The sequence below is a fragment of the Artemia sp. Qi Xiang Cuo genome, chromosome 7 (genome assembly GCF_049724085.1).
Source record: "Artemia sp. Qi Xiang Cuo chromosome 7, ASM4972408v1, whole genome shotgun sequence".
NCBI classification, from domain to species: domain Eukaryota; kingdom Metazoa; phylum Arthropoda; class Branchiopoda; order Anostraca; family Artemiidae; genus Artemia; species Artemia sp. Qi Xiang Cuo.
The window spans coordinates 41,914,196-41,934,282 of record NC_142800.1 but is presented as its reverse complement, the minus strand read 5'-3'; the positions used below and the strand labels follow the sequence as shown (position 1 = coordinate 41,934,282).

Genomic DNA, 20,087 nt, shown 5'->3' with positions numbered 1-20,087 from the left:
AAAGAATAGGTATTTTCTTTTTCTGTAGGCTTTGGTCCAAATTCAAGCGCATGTCTAATGACAAAGCAAATTGCCATATGCACCTGACCCCCGAATACTATACACATTAGACCTACAGAAATGTTATGTAAAAAGGTCAACCGGTATGCATTTTTGGGAAAGTTCATCGATGGCTTGCATCTTGTGAATGGCAAAGAAACATAAATGAAAACTGGTTAAAATTGGGTCAACAACTTTGTGGGAGACAAGGGAGGGGGGGTGCTAACCAAGATTTGCTCTGGGCGCAAGAGACCAGAACCGCCAGCGAAACAGATGCATCTTATTTACTTACCTGAATGGGGCAACTCCAAAGAGCATGGAAGCTCATGGCAAAGTTCGCTATTCGTTTTACATCTGAACTGATGTAAGTAACAATTTGACCAACGCTATAGAAAGAGAAAAAGAAGTCAATCTGGTTATAATTTCAGACTCAAACAAGTCATAAGCAAAAATTTACAGAAGAAGTAGAAAACTCAGAGGAGTTTTACACTGACACTCCGAACTCTCGGTAGCGATCGTCAGATTTTAAATGAAATTGACGAACTAAGACTACTTTTCTGTTTTTGGTACTATATTGTAAAAGTTTCAGTTCAAATCGTTTATTCCCTTTTTTAACGTTTATTACCTTTTTCTAGCCACAGTAGACTAGCGATATGACATAAAGCTTCCTTGGCTATCTCTATGAATTGAACAATCTTACTTGATAATAGGATTATCGATCGGTCGATCGATACAATGTTTTTTTGAATTTTTTATTTGAATACCCCTTTTCCAATACCCATTTAATTTCGATTTATCTTCTTAATTCAACCAATTTTACTTCTTTTTTTTAGAAAACTATTTGGCAGTCTTCCATGTGAAAACAGCCATCAAAAGAGCCGGGTACGAAAAACATTACTTATACATTATTATGCAAAAGTGCACTAAGGTCCGAGCCCTCGAAGGGGTATATGACTTTGAATGAACGCGGAGTTAAATTCGATAAACAAGTTTGTGCAGACTGGCTTGTTTGTGGTTCGATATTAATACTTTAAGTGTTCTAGACCTGTAATGGAATTTTCGTTCAATAGACTATTTCTACCAAAACCTATCTGCCATCATTTTGCCGGAGTTTTAAAATACTCCTTTATGCAGGATTGTATCCAGGATTTTCTTTCAGGGGGTGATTTACAAAAGAATTTTTTTTCGGGGAGGAGGGGGGGGGGGTACAAAAAAAACTTAAACGCATCATATTCATTGTTGTTACATTTTTACGAGTCGGACAAAGATTTCGGGGGGAGGGGGGTTCAACCCCCTAACCCCCCCCTGGATATGGCCTTGCCTATATCTCTTGAAAAACAATCAACCTGAAATTATGAAAATATTTTGCTTGTGTAGAGCCGTGCCAAAACATGCTCCAGACAAAGATGGTTAGGAAAAAGTTGCAATGCTAAAGATTTCCAAAATTTGGGCCTCAAAACAATTTCTTCGAAGGAAAAGGACACCCTCTCCGCTAAGCCAAAATTCAGAGTCAGTTAGTCTGGAATAAACTATTAAAGAGTTAAAGAGATTTTTTTTTCTTTATAGAGGCATTTGCTTTATCTTTAAATTTAAAATTATTACATATCGTTATTATCATTATTATTGCTATTTTAACCTTTTCAAAATTAAAGCTAAAAATTACTTAGTTGGTCTTATGGCTTAGCCATTGTGTCCCAGTTTTCAACAATTTGGTTTAGTAATTTTAAAAATTAGCTAAGTTTGGTCAGGACATTTATTCAAAATCGCTGTAGAGTTTGGTCGGAATTAATTGTCCAAGGAACTGGATGAGTTATTTTCCGTTTTATCTAAACTCTGTCACAACAATTCCTCCCAAGTAAAACTTAATATTCCAAATAATATATATATATATATATATATATATATATATATATATATATATATATATATATATATATATATATATATATATATACATATATATATATATATATATAATATATATATATATATATATATATAAATATATATATATATATATATATATATATATATATATATATATATATATATATATATATATATATATATATTATATATATAAAAATATAATATTATATTTTTAATATAATATTATATTATAATAAATATAATATTATTAAATATAAATATAATATATATTTAAATATAAATATATATTTAAATATATATTTAATAATATATATTAGGGTTAATAATATGCGCTCTGATCAGCTTACGCAATTAGGTAACCCCATGTTCACCTGACCTTGCATAGTAAATTAGGATTAATGGGCGCTGGAGGTATGGTATAAGAGAGTGCAAGATTGTCAGTTAAGTTCAGTTCAATTTCGGACTCGGCTAAGAGAAGAGCGATTTTCAACATGAAGAGGAAGTGTGACATTACGTCGTTTTTCGCGCCCAAGCGGACCAGGGATGTTTCTGACAGTGGCATTAGCGGGACGTCTGCGGAGTATTCATCTACACCTGTGGATCTGAAGGGCACCGGAGCCATCGTTGAAGCTTCTGAATCACGCACACTGGAACCAACCACGACGCAATACGCACTTGCACCAACCCAGTCTTTGTCGTTGTTTGCAAATGACATCAGTCGTTTTGTCAAAAAATCACCCAGTCGCTATGCGAATTCTAAACTTCATTCGCTGAAAAGCTCTTGGACTCCAAATATCTCCTATGTTTTTCCAATATCTGAAAAACAGAAGCTGAAGTTTCGGTTAACTTGGCTCCCTCGTTTCAGTTGGCTGTCCTACTTTCCGTCTGAGGACGCTGCTTTTTTGCAGATTTTGCGTTCTGTTCTCGTCAGAGACAGCTGGCAAAGGCTCAAAACCTGGCTGAGAAATTCAACAGGAGAAGAACGATTGAGTGGCTTAGTCCTCCTTGCAGTCCATAGGGACGTTGACATCTGCCCAGACAAGGTCATCGACATTTTTTCAGGGAAGAAAAACCGTCGCCTGGATTTCGTTTTATAGATATTCCCCCTTACTTTTAGTTAAAAAAAAAAACTAAAAATATATAGACTACTTCTAGCCTACTATTTGGCTTTTTTGCGCAAAAAAAAAAAAAAGCTTGTAGTTTTTAACAGTATGTACATACTTGTCTTGTTTTTGCGTTAATAAAAAAAAAAAAAAAAAAAAAAAAATGCCCCTTATAGATACGAAATTATGCCGATTGGACGCGTCCTCGGTGGCACGGGGTGGAATAACGGACTCGAGCTGACGTAATGTTGCTCGAGGATGTTAGACTAAGTCCACGGGAAAAAATCGGGCGACCCCCCCCCCCCGAACAAAAAAATCCTGATACGGCCCTGTATATATATATATATATATATATATATATATATATACATATATATATATATATATATATATATATATATATATATATATATATATATATATATATATATATATATATATATATACATATATATATATATATATATATATATATATATATATATATATATATATATATATATATATATATATATATATATATATATATATATATATATATATATATATATATATATATATATATATATATATATATATATATATATATATCAAGGCCGAATCCAGGGGGGGGTTACCGGTTTGAACCCCCCCCCCCCGAAATTTTTTGACCGAGTCGAAAATTAGTCTAAAAAATACCTGTAAAGACAAAACCTTACCAGAAAAAAAATAGGGTCCCACACTAAATCTTATTGCATTCTGTGGGTTAACGGTTCTGATCAGCTTACGCAATTAGGTAACTGTAGGCAACCCCATTTTCACCCGACTTTTCATAGTAAATTAGGGTTAATAATATGTGCTCTGATCAGCTTACGGAATTAGGTAACCCCATGTTATATATATATATATATATATATATATATATATATATATATATATATATATATATATATATATATATATATATATATATATATATATATATATATATATATATATATATATATATATATATATATATATATATATATATATATATATATATATATATATATATATATATATATATATATATATATATATATATATATATATATATATATATATATATATATATATATATATATATATATATATATATATATATATATATATATATATATATATATATATATATATAAACTTATAAAAAGAATAGTAGTGTTTAAACTCTTACTTGTAGCCACTAAGTTGACACAGAGAAACCGTAAGCATTTTTCTGTAAACTGTGGAAATAATTGTGCCTTCAATTCGGACAGCAATAGTTTCTGCTTGATAATTGAAATGTACAGAAAGGCAGGATCCTGTAAAAACAAGTGGTATTAATGATAGTCTGACACAGATGTAGAAAAACACACAAAAGTGGACCCAACGAAAAAAAAAAAAGTTCAAAATCCTCTGTTTAAAAGGCTGAAATAGTTTCTTTTTTATAGGGCACTGAATAGGAATGCCACTCAAATCCATAATTTTGAATTTTAAGACGACACAAAAATAGAAGGATTCCAGGAAATCATTCGTTTTTAAATGTTGCTATTTTGATACAAATTAAAAGATCCTTACAGTCAAATATAATATTTTGAAAAAATAAAATCCTTTAGCAGGCGTTTTTGTCTCTATTCTTAGTTCAATGCAACAATGTAGCTTGTTCGGACCACAGTTTACATCCAGGACTACAAAAGCGTGCCTTCATGAAGCCCAAGGCGCTTCTAAACACTGCAAGGCACAGCAAAAAGCAAATATGACATAGTTCATCTATAACTATCAGACGGTTCGTGTTAACAAACTATAAGTAAGGAGTAACCAATAATAGCCAAAACTCTACAAAAGCAATTTTTATAACGATTAATAAATCAAAAGAACTCACTTTTTATGGTGATTTTAAATATATAAAAACCATTAAATGCAATGTTACACAAAAACAGTAACAAGTCAGAAAAAAATTTCCTGATATTTGAAAAAAGGTTCAAACAACTCCCAAAAAGGTCAAGCAATATTAATAAAAATCAAATATTCATCCTATGAGATAACCAAATGTACAAAGATATGGAATTTTGCATTTTTTTTCTTTTCCAGAAGAAAGATGCCCGATGTGTGTTCATTTGTTGTTATTTTTTATCTCCAAGGGTGATCGTATCGAACCAATAATTCTAGAAGATTGGGAGATGGGGTCATTCAAACAAAAATTAAAAATTTTAGTGCCCTTTTAAACTGGCCAAAAAGATTATGTCTCAGAAAAGTGGCGTTTTCTACCATTTTGTGGTACTTTACAACCTTTTATTTTCATTAAAGATCCAGTGATACCTTCTAACATTTTTGGGAACCCCTGCCATTGTGGATAAAAATATACAGTCCTCCTGGTTCAATCTTTAGAAGAGAGTAAATGTTTTTAAGTGCTTACCAAAACCAGTCTGTCTAAAGAGTGTAAACATTTAAAACATTCAAAGAAATGCAGCGATCACCTGGATAATATGGTTTTATTTTTGTCATGTAGGCTATCACTTAAAATTATAATTCATGTTCATTGAGCCTGGGGTTCCCCACCTTCTATGAAGCAAACACCTTTCCGCGAATTAACCGGTAGTTATGAACTTTCACTCGAAGATATTTCTCAGTTTTTTTTTCGACAAGTTGAATTAAATCATTTTAATACATCGACAAGAAACTCACACACATCATTCTATTGAGGAACCAGCAGCAAAACTTTGCTTCTTTTGGGCATCATGAAACATTTCAGGGGCTAATAGAAATAAAAATTTTAAACATGCTATTTGACACAATTCGCTCCCTGCACATATTTGCTTTATGAGCGACAATACTTTGTGTAAAGCAAAACAATGTGCGATACTTTCTTAGGGGGAGGAGGTACTAAGCTCAAAGATAGTGAATTGGGAAAGAACTGTTTGTGTATCCTCCCATTCTCTTGGGGTAAAAACTATTTTTGCATTCTCTCATACTTTATTCCAGGATTTGTACACTTAGACTCTGGAGCATCTCACAAGAGGGAGGGAGTTAACCTATGAACAGTATGATGACATACTTTTAGCTGGTTAAAAATCCTTCTTTCATTTTATTATCCCCAAACGATCGAAACTTCAACCATAAGAATATATTTATATTCTAACCATGTTAATGAATAAGGAGAAAATTAAAAAAGGCCTTACCAACAAGAGACGCAAGACAAAGTCCACCAGCAAGAAGATATCCATAGAGCATTGTTTCATTTTTATTGTCAATGAAGTCAATGATTTCACTCAGCAAAAATGGTATTAAAAACGAAGCTATGTCTGCAAACAGCTTCAATATTCCCAAGGAATAGAATTCAAACCCAAAACAAGAATTCAAAGTGGACATTAAGGATCTTTTCCCATATCCATCATTTTGTTTCATTTTCAAGACTTCTTGAAATATTTTACTAATCCTAGCAGTGTTCATCTTCATAGGTAGGTCAAACAAGTCATCATAAGTATTCAGTAGGCCTCTCTTCCCTTTGGATAGCAAAGGACTAACCCAGGAGAACAACAGTTTTGAAACAAAGGTTATACCTTCACATGCAACACCCAAATAATAAGGATTATCTCGAAATCTATTATAAGCTCCAGATGATAACAACGCTTCTTCATAATCTATAGAGATATAACTACCACTTCCAAAGGGAAAGTGTGTCAGAAAAAATAAAATATAAAGTCCGCAGTCACATATTGCAATAAAAAATTCATATTCTTTTGACACCCCAGATACATATCGAAGGATAGTTGTCCTCATATATATACTGGTCACTATCAACTTCAAAAATACCGAGATCACTATAAGCCAAGGGCCAGATATATGGGATTTAATCCTATTCTTTATAGTTTGAATGTACACAAATTGAGCCAACCAAGCTGCGACATCAAAGAGAGCACTTAAGTATTCAACTGGATCAATGATTTCTTTAAAAACCTTAATCTTAATAAATTGGTCAGAGGTTCTTAAAGCAATTAGTAATAGAACTAACAATATCCTGAAGTTCAGGAAAACCTTCTGAGTGGTGTTTCTGACAACCAGTAAACCATCTCGCCCAATGTAATATACAGAGAACGCGATGAGTAGAGTTGTTACCGGTATGTCAAGGGCAAGCTTCTGAAAACACAAGCCAAAATCTACTTCGTCTTGGATCCATGGCTGGATACTTTCACTACCACAAATCTGTGAAAAATTTATGGAATCCATTTTGTAACTGGAAGAAAAATTAACTGTTATTAATAAGATTTAATAATCTGAAATTGTACATTATATGACAAAAAGGCTGTGGTGTACATGTCAGGACAAAATCTTTAGTTTTTTAACGATAAATTTTAAAAGCTTTTGAAAGAAAAAGCTTGTCAACACAAATTATATAGCAATCCTAAAACCAAAAAGGAACAGACACAAAGTCATGTAATAAACCAAACAAAACAAAAGTATTATGAATGAATAAATAAAATCTGAAACAAATACAAATCATAGGCAGCACAATAGCATTGCTTAAGTAAGAACAAAAGTGGCTCTATGCATTTTATTTTTACCAAGGCACTTAATATGGAAGCAGTTGATGTAGAATCTACAGGGGGGGGGAATCATTGGATTGGAAATTAAAAGTGCATGCAATTCTCCATTGTTTACACACAATATTTGTTATTGGGAAAAGGTGGATATGTTTGACTCTTGGTATCCAAAAAGGATAACAGTATTGAGGTAAATCTTTCAGAGCATGTTCAGGGGAGTGATGAAGTAAATGGAAACCATCTATGTGCATGCAGGTTGTCAAAAGGGCGTATCTCAAGAAAGGCATAGGGTATCACATTGGAAATTTCAAGGCATGGTGACAGGGATGACCAATTGACGAAAAGGCAATATTTGCATGCTGCTGCTACTATTACTACAACTACTGCTTCTACTGTGACTACTACTAAGGCTAAGCATATTTAGGTAAAAATTTCAAGTAATGTTGAGGGGGAAGTTGAACTAATTCAAAACACATTATGTACATTCAGGTTGCCAAAACGGTGTATCAGAAATATCTTAAGAACAGCTTAGAACATTAATTTGAAACTTTCAAGGCATAATGGGGAATGTTCAACTGACCAAAAGGCAATATGTGTCTACTACTACCACTACTGTTTATACTACTACAACTACTACTGTTTATACTACTACTACTAAGGCTAAGAGTACTAAGGGAAAAATTCCATGGAATATTGAGGGGGAAGTTGAACAAAACCAAAAACACACTATGCCCATGTAGGTTGTCAAAAGGGTGTATCAGTAATATCCTCAGAACAGCACAGAGTATTAAATTGAAACTTGCACAGCATGTTGTGGGGAATGTTGAACAAGCCAAAACCAAGACTTGCACGCTAAAACAACTTCTACTGCGACTACTGCTAATGCTACAGGTATTAAGGTGAAAAAGTCCTTAAGGAAATTTAAGAGTCTTGTTGAAACTGACGAGGGGAGATGTTCAACTGACCAAAAGGCAATATATGCATACTAATATTGTAAGTCACTAACGCTAGGAGTAAGTGAAGATGAAAAGCTGACGTTGGGTAACAAAAAGATCGATCAAGTGGACAGTTTCACTTACCTTGGTAGTATTATAAGTAAAGATGGTGGGGGCAGTAACGACGTTAAAAGTAGAATAGCCAAGGCTCAGGGTGTTTTAACACAGTTGAAAATAGGTTGGGAGAATAGAAAAATAAGTTTGGGAACCAAGCTTATATATTGGAAGCTACAGTGATGACAGTCATCAAATATGTTTCTGAAGCATGGGCGCTCTGAAAAACGGAGGAAGAATTTGCTAAATGTGTTCCAGAAAAATTGCCAACGAATTATTTTAGGTACCCGGCTGACTGACTGTATTTCAAACAGTAGGCTCTATAAAAAGGGTGGTTCAATCCTACTCTCTAGGACTATCATAGGCGGCGCGATAGCGCTGCCTAAGTAAAGAACAATGTGGGCACAACGTATTATTTTTTTTTTTTTACTTTTTCTTCTCCATACCCAGACATTTCGTATCAAAGGAGTTGTCGAGAAACTTCGAAAAGGGCTCATTCGATTAGAAATTGGAGTGGCTAATGCCCTTTTTAATAGTCGAAAGTGATTGGAGGGCAACTAGCTCCCCCCCCCCACGCCCATCTTTCCCCCAAACACATCCAATAAAAATTTTGAGATGGCTATTTTGTTCAGCATAGTTGATTTCCAGATAAAAATATGTTTTTGAGGAGGACACTCCCCCACAACTGTCAAGGCAAGGGTTTTAAGTTATGCCCTGGGGGCATATAAGGTTTTTGTAGAAGGCGTTGTAGTAGAAGCTTCAAAAAAAGCTCATTCGATTGGAAATTCTAAGGGCTATTGCCCTTTTTAACAGTCGAAAGTGTTTGGAGGGCAACTAGCCCCCCCCCACGCCCATCATTCCCCTAAACACATCCAATAAAAATTTGAAATAGCAATTTTGTTCAACATAGTTGATTTCTAGATAGAAAATATATTTTTGAGGAGGACACTCCCCCACAACCCACAGGGCAAGGACTACAAGTTATGCCCTGGGGGCATATAAAGTTTTTATTGAAATCTTTGTTGTAGAAATTTGAAAAAGGGCTCATTCGATTTGAAATTCACAGGGCTAGTACCCTTTTTAATATTCGAAAGTGATTTGAGGGCAACTAACCCCCCTCTCACGCCCCCCATTAATACTCCTTCCATACCCACCATTTCCCGAAACACATCCAATATAAATTTTGAGATACCCATTTTGTTCAGCATAGTTGATTTCCAGATAGAAATTATGTTTTTGAGGAGGATAGTCCCCCACAGCCCTTAGGGCAAGGGTTGTAAGTTATGTCCTGGGGAAATATATTGTTTTTTTAAAGAAGGCGGTGTCATAGAAACTTCAAAAAAGGTTCATTCGATTGGAAATTCAAAGGGCTAGTGCTCTTTTTAATAGTTGAAAGTGATTAGAGGGCAACATTCTCGCCTTTCGCGCCTAAGATTGCCCCAAATACATGTAATCAAAAATTTAAGATAGCAATTTTATTCAATATAGTTTTTAGGTCTAGAAATTATGTATTTGGGGATGACAACCCCCCCCCCCCCACAGTCCTCAGGACAAGGGTTGTAAATTATGCCCAGGGGGCATATAAGGTTTTTATATAACGCGTTGTCATAGAAACTTCAAAAAGAGCTCATTTGATTGGAAATTGAAATGGCTAGTGCCCTTTTTAATAGTCGAAAGTGATTGGAAAGCAACTAACACCCCTTCCACGCCCACCATTTCCCCAAACACATCCAATAAAGATTTTGAAATAGCTATTTTGTTCCATGCAGTTCAAAGTTCAGGAAATTATACCTTTGAGCAGGACACTCCCCCCACAGTCTTGTTTTTGAAATCTTTGTCGTAGATACTTGAAAAAGGGCTCATTCGACTGCAAATTCAAAGGGCTAGTGCCCTTTTTAATAGTCGAAAGTGATTCGAGGGTAACTAGCACCACACTCACACCCACCACTCCTCCAAACATATCCCATCGAAATTTTAGATAGCCATGTTCTTCAACGTAGTTGAAAGTTTTGGAAATTAGGTCTTTAAGGTTGACAACCACTCCCCCCCCCACAGCCCTAAGGGCAAGGGTTTTAAGTTGTGACCTGGGGGCGTACAAGGTTTTTACTGAAAGCGTAGAAACTTTAAAACGGCTCATTCAATTGGAAATTGAAAGGGCTAGTGCCTTTTTTAATAGTTGAAAGTGATTGGAGAGTGACTAACGCCCCTTTCACGCCCACAATTTTCCCAAACACATCCAATCAAAATTTTGAGATATCCATTTTGTTCAACGTAGTTGAAAGTTCTTGAAATTAGGTCTTTTAGGATGATAACCCCTCAGAGCCCTCAGTGCAATGGTTGTAAGTTATGCCCTGGGGGCATATAAAGTTTATATAGAAAGTTGTTACAGAAATTTCAAAAAGGGCTCATTTGATTGGATATTGAAATTGCCCTCTTTAATATTCGCAAGTGAGTGGAGAGTAATTAACCCCCCTCTTACGCCCATCATTTTCCCAAAAAATTCAATCAAAGTTTAGAGATAGCCATTTTGTTCAACGTAGTTGAAAGTTCTGGAAATTATGTATTTAAGGATGACAAACCCCCCAGAGCCCCAAGGGCAAAGTTTGTAAGTTATGTCCTGGGGTCATATAAGGTTTTTATAGATAGAGACATCGTAAAACTTCAAAAAGGGCTCATTCAATTGTAAATTGAGAGGGCTAGTGCCCTTTGTAATAGTCAAAAGTGACTGGAGGGTAACTAGCCCCCCTCTTACGCCCACCATTCCTCCAATTACATCCAATCAAAATTGTTAGATATCTATTTTGTTCAACATAGTAGAAATTTCTGGAAATTAGGTCTCTGAGAATGAAACCCCTCCCCCCAGCCCTCATGGCAAGGGTTGTAAGTTATGCCCTGGGGGCATATAAGATTTTTATTGAAAGTATTGTCGTAGAAATTTCAAAAGGGTTCATTTGATTGGACATTGAAAGGGCTAGGGCCATTTTAATAGTTGAAAGTGATTGGAGAGCGACTACAGCCCCTCTCACGCCCACCATTTCCCCAAACACATCCAATCAAAATTTTGAGATAGCCATTTTGTTTAACATAGTTGAAAGTTCTGGAAATTCGGTCTTAGAGGATGACAACCACCATAACAGACCTTAGGGCAAGGGTTGTAATTTATGCCCTGGGGGCATATAAGGTGTTTATAGAAAGAGTTGTCGTTTCCAAAAGGGCTCATTTGATTGGAAATCAAAAGGCATAGTGCCTTTTTTCATTATTCGAAAGTGATTGGAAGGCTTGACATTTTTATAGTAAAGATTGATGTGGGTAAAATGTGTTTTTTGTTGTTGTTGTTTAGACCAGGGCACTTTGTATCAAAGGAGTTGTCGTGGGAACTTCGAAAAGGGCTCATTCGATTGAAAATAGAAAGGGCTAATGCCTTTTTTAAATAATCAAAAGTGATTGGAGGACAACTAGCCCCCCTCCCAGGCCCACCCTCCCATTTGCTCATTATGTTTAAAAACTAAATGTTGTCTTAAGATTAAATCAAAATGCACTGTGTTAATGCTAATTATCAATAAGACATCTCAGCAGTATCCCAAGAACAACTGAGGGTATTATGTTCAAACTTTTGGGGCTACTTCTGCTCTTAAAATTCAACTAAACCAAAATAGCGTAAGTGTATCCAAGCTATCAAAGAAAGTAAACAGTTTTTTTTTGTGAATGGTATCAAGTTTTCTATTTCAGGTCAACTAGAAGATGTATGAAACAAAATTAAACACTACTATTTTTGTCCAGATTTTTAAAAGGGTGTATGCGGTTAAAAATTGCTTAAAATTTTTCTCCAGCATACAAATAGCAGGTCAAACTATAAAGCCTTAAAAAACGAAAAGATTTAAAGTACTATTTTCTTTTTCCCTGAAAGACTATGTCAATATAAAACGAACAGAAATTAATTAAAAAAAACTTTTTCCACAAAATAAGTTTTTCAAAGAAAAGTAAAGAACTCCATTAAACAAAAAATGAGTGAACATCAAATCAAATAATCTACCAAGCTTGAAACTACCATAAATCAGCATCGATAAATAAATGAAACCCAAAACGGACAGAAATTACAATAAATAACCAAGACAAACTCAAAACGAGCAGAAATTAACATAAGTTGGGCACAAAACCCATATGCCTTCCCAAAGCCAGAACAAAATTTTCACTTTACTGAAAAATTACAAATGAATGTGCATTGTCATTTTAATATACATATGCTGATATTTAGTCATCAAAATGTTAATATTATTTGATTTATTAAAGTTATAAAAGTAAAAACATTTATATTTTTTTCGGTAAAGTGCAAATTTTGTTCTGGCCTTGGGAAGGCATAGGGGTTTTGCGCCCAACTTATGTTAATTTCTGCTCGTTTTGAGTTTGACTCGGTTATTTATTGTAATTTCTATTCGTTTTGGGTTTCATTTATTTATTGATGCTGATTTGTGGTAGTTTCACGCTTGGTAGATTATTTGACTTTATTTTTGCTCATTTTTGTTTAATGGAGTTCTTTACTTTTCATTGAAAAACTTATTTTGTGGAAAAAAGTCTTTTTAATCAATAATGAGAGAAAGATTGAGATGGCTAGGGCACATTCTGCAGATGAAGAATGACAGATTGCCAAAGAATGTCCTTTTTGGCAAACTGTCAAGGGCTAAACAGAAAGCAGGTCATATGTGATTGGGGTTGGAGGATGTTGTAAAGAAAGATTTAAGGGAAATAGGGACTTGCTGGGAGGGCGTAAAGAGGGAGGCTTTGAATAGATTAGGATGGAGGAGGAGCGGGCGTATCTGTGTTGACTTCAGGCGGCTTGGTGCTGCAGTGAGTTGTTAGCAGCAGTAGTAGTAGTAGTTGAGGGGATAAACACACTATATGCATACAAGCTGTCAAAAGGGCATGTCAGCAATATCTAAGGAATGGCTTAGAGTATTAAGTTGAAGCTTGCAAGATATTTTGGGGGTGATATTGAACTAAATCAAAACACACTGAGTACATGGGGTAGATTCAGACATTGCACCAATTTATCGATGGCGCGCCACCAATGAATGCCAAGCCAGCGTGGGGAGAATTTCGGCAGCGTGCTGCTGGTCTGTCTATATTTAGCCTTATGTTTTTGCAGTGATTTGAAGATTTTGGTGTGGTATCAGTGTTTCAGTTGGAGAGCTCATGTTTAAATGTGGCAGCATCAGCTCATTAAGCTTTGAGGAAGAAAGAGTATATTAAAACAAGGATTGTAAAAAAATAAAACAGGATATAAGCAAACAATTTTAACTGAGGAAGACTTTGAGGTTTGAACCTTGAATTTTCAACTAAAAAAAGAAAGCGCAGATTGAATATACTTTTATAGGTTCCATTGTAACTGAACCCCAAGCAACTGAACCCCTGTATAACCAAACCCCCGTGCGACTGAACCTTCATGCAACTGAACCCCCATGCAACTGAACCCTCATGCTACTGAACCCTCATGCAACTCAACCCCCATGTAACTGAACCCCCGTGCAACTGAACCCTCGTGGTACTGAATCCTCATGCAACTCAACCCCCTTTAAATGAAGCCTTCTGCAACTCAACCCCATTTAACTAAACCCCCATGTAACTGAACCCCCATGTAACTGTCACTGTGTGTAACCATGTAACTGTGTGTTAACAGAACACAACTGATGAGCGAAAAGTGATGAAAGAGAGGGCTAATACTGAACTCTCAGCTGCCATTCTTGGGAGACATCTGACAGTTTATAGTGACCATGGAATTCCTGTGTTGTTTTAAAGTCATTTTTCTGTGAATAGGCAGCGTGGCAGCAGAGTGCACCTGGCGACAATAAATCATATCAGTCCAGTTTTTGTCAGGAAAAAATTACTCAGTGATAATTTATTGCTCCCGCTAGCATTATGTGCTTCTAGGGTTAGCCTAGGGACCTAGTGGTAAATAACGGCCTGAGCATGCACATATTTCCTTTTGGTGAATTGACTTTCCCTTTAAGCACTCTCTGAATTTTCCAACTTAATACACAAATCCCTTTTTGAGATATGCCATTTTGAAAATCTGCATGCACATAGTGCCTTTTGAATTAGTTCAAGTTCCGCCTCGAATACCTCATTCTGTTAAATATTCAACTTGATACGCGTAGCCTTAATAGTGCTAGTTTAATAGTAGCAGTAGAATTAATAATAGTGTTGAATTAGTAGTAGTAGTAGCAGTGTTAATAGCAGTAGTAGCAGGTAGATGCCCCAGAAGTTTCATCTTGATACACTTAAGTTGTTCCAAAAAAAATTGCTGATACACCTGTATCAGCAATCTGTATGTTATTGCAAGTTACCAACTGTTAAAATTTAAGGTTTTTATAGAAGGGATGATTGTAAAAACTTAGAAGGAGGCTCATTTGATCTGAAATTGAAAGTTCAATTTTGAAGAATCAAAGGTAATCACAGGACAATCAGCCTTTCTCTCTTAACCAACATCCCCCCCCCCAAATACATCCGACCAAAATAAAAATAAACATTTTGTTCAAAATAGTCTGAAGATCAAATAACCATACCTTTGGGGTTAACAACCCCACCAGCAGCATCTGGGGCATGGGCTGTAAGTTAATCTAATTGCTTATTGCTAACATATAATGTTTATGTAGAAATTTTTTTATGAACTTTGAGGGGAGGGACCATTTGATTGGAAATCAAAATTTCCAGTGAACTTTTTCAGAGTTAAAAGTGATCGGAAGGCTTCCACCTCACCTTATTTTTCCCTCAAATACATCCAATCTAAATTTTGGGATGGCCATTTTATTTAAAATAGTCTCAAGGTTAAATAACTATACCATATTAAATAACTATGGTTCATAACCCTATTGTGTTTTACCCAATGTAAGTGCAGTGATTGAGTTGCATGAGGGTTCAGTAGCACAAGGGTTCAGTTGCACAGGGGATAAGTTGCATGGGGGTTCAGTTATATGGGGGTTCAATTACACGGGGTTTAGTTAAATGGGGTTGAGTTGCACAAGGGTTTAGTTAAAGGGGGTACAGTTGTATGAGGGTTCAGTAGCACAGGAGTTCAGTTGCATGGGGGTTTGGTTATATGGGGGTTCAGTTGTATGGTGGTTTGGTTATATGGGGGTTCAGTTACACTGTGGTTCAGTTCCTTGGGGTTCAGTTACATGCACACTGTAATAATAGGCTTTGATACGCCATACTTTATCAATTTTGGTCCTGTGATGATGCAGTGGGCTTGACCAAAGCTTGGTAATACTGGACCCAGAGATCAAACCCCGCTGTAGTAACAAACTACAGGGCTGACAAAAGGACCTTAGTAGTCAAGAAGCATTGTTAATCCTATGCAACACAATTATCAGTTTCCATCTTTCAAGTGACTCAGTATGCCATGAAGTGGTAAAATACTCTGAATTTAGAGGATTACAAAGTATTCTTTTCTACAAAATTTTCCTTCCTTCCTAAAACAAACTAACAATGTCATGTACAAACAATTGATTTGAACTGCTATTATCTATGTTAGCATTTTTGCACAAAAATTGTCCAAAGGTCAAATAACAATGCTTCTGGGTTTGACATCCCTCCCCAAGCCCTAGAGGCAAGGGCTGTAAGATATGCAAGTGGCCTATTGTTAACATATAAGGTTTTTATGGAAGGGGTGGTATACACTCAGGAGGAGGTTCATTTGATAGTAAATTGAAAGTTCTTGTTTATTTATTAAAAATCAAAAGTGATTTGATGGCCCCCCCCCACCCTTTTTCACCAAATACATCCCATCAAAATTTTGAGATAGCCATTTTGTTCAACATAGTTCAAAGGTTAAATAACTATGCCTCTGGTGTTGACTCACCTCCCCCTAGCCACTGGGGCAAGGGCTATAAGTAATCCAATTTGTCCCTTGTTAACATATAAGAATTTTAATTGGAAAAGAGGGCATGTTTGATCCTGGGTCTCCAAAAAGGTTTAGGACATTAAGGTGAAACTTTGAAGGTATATTGAGATGTTCAAGAGAGATCAGAAGGAAACAATCACCCCTCCTCTTTGGCCTTTTTAGGTGCCCCCACTGCTCAACACTAATCAAAATTGGGAATTATCATTTTGTTCAAACTAGTCAAAAAGTCTAATACCTATACTTCCAGGGATACCATAATCACATAGCCCTGAAGCAAGGATTGTAAATTATGCAATTCTCCCATTATTCATACATAGGATTGATTATTAGGAAAGGGGGAAATATTTAGTCCTGGGTACTTCCAAAAGGGCAAATTTTTTAGAAAAGTTGAGAGGTATGTGGAGCTAAATCAAAAGAAATTATCTGTATCCAAGTTTTCAAAGAACCTTATCAGCAATATTTTAGGAATGAGTAAGGGTGTTAAGCTGAAACTTTCATGGCCACTACCAATGCTCCTACTAATGCAGCTGCAGATGGTAGCTGTAACTGTGACTGCTTCCAAATGCACAACTTTCAACTATGACCACAACAGCTACTTCATTTACTTGTAACTTCCTTGAGGGAGAGTTGAACTTTGAAACTTTAATGTTTAAAAAAAAACATCATTTTGATGTCTTGATACTTTGATGTTGAAAAAAAAAATCCTTTGCAGTTTAAACAGAAAACATTGAAAAACTTGAAACTTTGGCAATCAAAAACAAACAGAAATCAATAAAGAAAAAAACTATCTGGAAAACAAGATTTTCAAAGAAGAGTAGAGAGCCATACTAAACATAAGACAAGCAGAAATAAATTCCTAAAATAATTCAAACTCAAAATAACCAAAATTCCTATTAAAGAATAAGTGAAAACCAAAATAAAAAGAAATTAAATAAACAATCATGGAAACAAAACATAAAACATGTACTAAAGTAAATGGATAAATCTTAAAACAAGTAAAACTTAAATTTAAAAATCAAATCAAACTTAAAACAAACAAAAATTGAAGACAGCACAATAGAGCTGCCTAAATAAAGAACAATGCTGGCACAATGTATTATTATTTTATTCTTTATTTTTTGGTCTTAGACCAGGCCACTTTGTATTGAAAGAGTTGTCATAGAAACTTCAAAAAGAGCTCATTTGGTTGGAAATTGGAATGGCTAGTGCCCTTTTAAATAGTCAAAAGTGATTGGAAGGCAACTAACACCCCTTCCACACCCATCATTTCCCTAAACACACCCAATCAATATTTTAAGATAGCCATTTTGTTCAGCATAGTTGATTTTCAAATAGAAATTATGTTTTTGAGGAGGACAATCCCCCAGAGCCCTCAGGGCAAGGGTTGTAAGTTATGCCCTGGGGGCATATAAGGTTTTTATAGAAAGCTTTGTTGTAGAAATTTCAAAAAGGGGCTCATTCAATTGGAAATTCAAAGGGCTAGAGCCTTTTTTAATAGTTGAAAGTGATTGGAGGGCAACTAACCCCCTTCTCACACCCACTTTTTCCCCATACACATCCAATAAAAATTTTGAGATAACCATTTTGTTAAGGACCCTCTAGAGGGAGAAGAAGTGGAGGTAGGCACTTCAAAATATGGTATTTATTTAGCCTTGGCCCCCTCATAAGGAGACATGTTAAGAAAAAAAATTCTAACTTTAAAATATGTATAATAATCCTAGTTCTTATATTATCCAAGGGGAGAACCTTTATCATCAAGTCTTTCCTCTAAAAATCCTCAAAAGTGAAAAAGTTTCCACGTTTTAATTCAATGCTTAAGTCTTTTGAAATTGCCGCTGTAAACTGCTGCCAAATAAGTTGTTTTATAGATAGTGTTTAACACATGTGTCAAAAAACGTGTTTAAAGAAAAAGTAGTGGTATATTGAGATTATAGAAATTGTGAATTCTGTTATAAATCATGCCATTAACAAAATACCACTAACCTAACCTAACCACTACTATTAATATTTTGCATTTACGCCACTGCTATTTGCCCTTCGCCACTGCTATTTGCCCTTCGCCACTGCTATTAATATTTTGTATTAACGCCACTGCTATTCACCCTTTGCCACTGCTATTCGCCCTTTGCCACTGCTCTTTAAAAAAAATAAAATAAAAAGACCAGCATGAACGCTATCTATAAAAGAACTTATTAGACGGCAATTTAAAAAGACTTAAACATTGAATTGAAAAATGTGGTGATATTTGGAAACTTTTTCTCTTTTGAAGTTTTTAGAGGAAAGACTTGATGATAAAGGTTCTCCCCTTGGATAATATAAGAACTAGGATCATTATGCATATTTTAAAGTAAGAATTGTTTTCTTAACATGTCTCCTTATGAGGGGGCCAAGGCTAAATAAATACCCAATTCTGTTAGTACCAATTCAAGAACTAGAGGTCACCATCTGAAACCTGTCAAGCAGTCTACAACATCTAGAGTCTGTAGGCCTGCTCAATTCTTCTCAACACATATTGTCAACAATTGGACTAACCTATCCAATGAAACTGTTACTGCTGAATCTGTTGATGTTTTTAAACAAATGCTAGATGATGAGTGGTCCTCCAAAGAGTGTAAATTCAATTGGGATGCTATCAAAGATGGAGCAGCACCTGGTCACCATTGATTCTTGCATACAACTAGTCATCATTCCAGAGCTCTACAAGGAGAAATCCTTAGATTGCCCCTAGCTGCAATTTAAGGTAATATGTCCTTCTAGAGGGGCCAAGTACCAGATCTATTGCCTAGCCAAATTTTAAAAGTAGCCTGGGCTAAGCTAAGGCATAGGCTAGTCTAGACTCATTAATAGGTTAACCTAAACGTTGAAGTGCTTAAAAAGCTAAATAAAATTCTGCGAAGCAATATTCCATTCTGACCTGATTAGGAGTTAAAGAATCCTTTGTTGTGGAGAACTATTGACTTCATAAATACACATTGATGTTTATGTTTGAAATTTTTCGCTTTTCTGTGAAGTCAGAGTTGCCTGATTATAAACCGAAAAGGGAGAGCCTTTATCTTCATATCTTTCCTTTTTTTCCCAGTTTTTCTAAGAAATTCATGAATTTCTTAGGACCTATATATTCACAGAATATATACCCCCACCCCCCTAATGTGCAAATATATACATAGAATTGCATCCTCAATCTAAATATAACATCCATTTGCATCACAAATAAACTTTACTCTCATATTAGCCATATGGTGGATGTCCGAAAAGTAACCCAGAGGTTTTGAAAAAAACAACTAGAAGTTTCACCCTAAATCTAGCACAGCTTTTACGTTGCGTACTTACCCTTATATATTGGTTGGAAGGAACAGTTCATTATTTAATTCCATTCTAACGTGACAGTTAGCATTGTTACGGCAATATATTTAAAAGACTTGACCTTACACAATGGGATTTCTTGACCATGAATCATGACAAATTTCAAAGTTCTATATTTCAAACTTCTGAGTTCCAGAGAATGGTGAATCTGAAAAGACCCTTACTTACAAATCTCACAAGAGAAATAGACTTTGCACATTTAAAA

At 35.2% G+C, this 20,087-nt stretch overlaps 1 protein-coding gene across 1 annotated transcript in view; it reads right to left on the bottom strand.

Annotated features, from left to right (window-relative positions):
• Window positions 1-19,516, bottom strand: part of LOC148950286 (ATP-binding cassette sub-family C member 10) — a 132,684-nt gene extending 113,168 nt beyond the window's left edge. The window contains exons 1-4 of the mRNA XM_089092286.1: window positions 19,434-19,516; window positions 6,212-7,266; window positions 4,228-4,354; window positions 332-425 (exon numbers count right to left, since the gene is read on the bottom strand). Of these exons, the coding sequence (XP_088948412.1) occupies window positions 332-425; window positions 4,228-4,354; window positions 6,212-7,259 (1,269 nt within the window). The 5' untranslated portion in view covers window positions 7,260-7,266; window positions 19,434-19,516. The remainder of the gene's footprint in view (window positions 1-331; window positions 426-4,227; window positions 4,355-6,211; window positions 7,267-19,433) is intronic.
• Window positions 19,517-20,087: the final 571 nt, after the last annotated feature.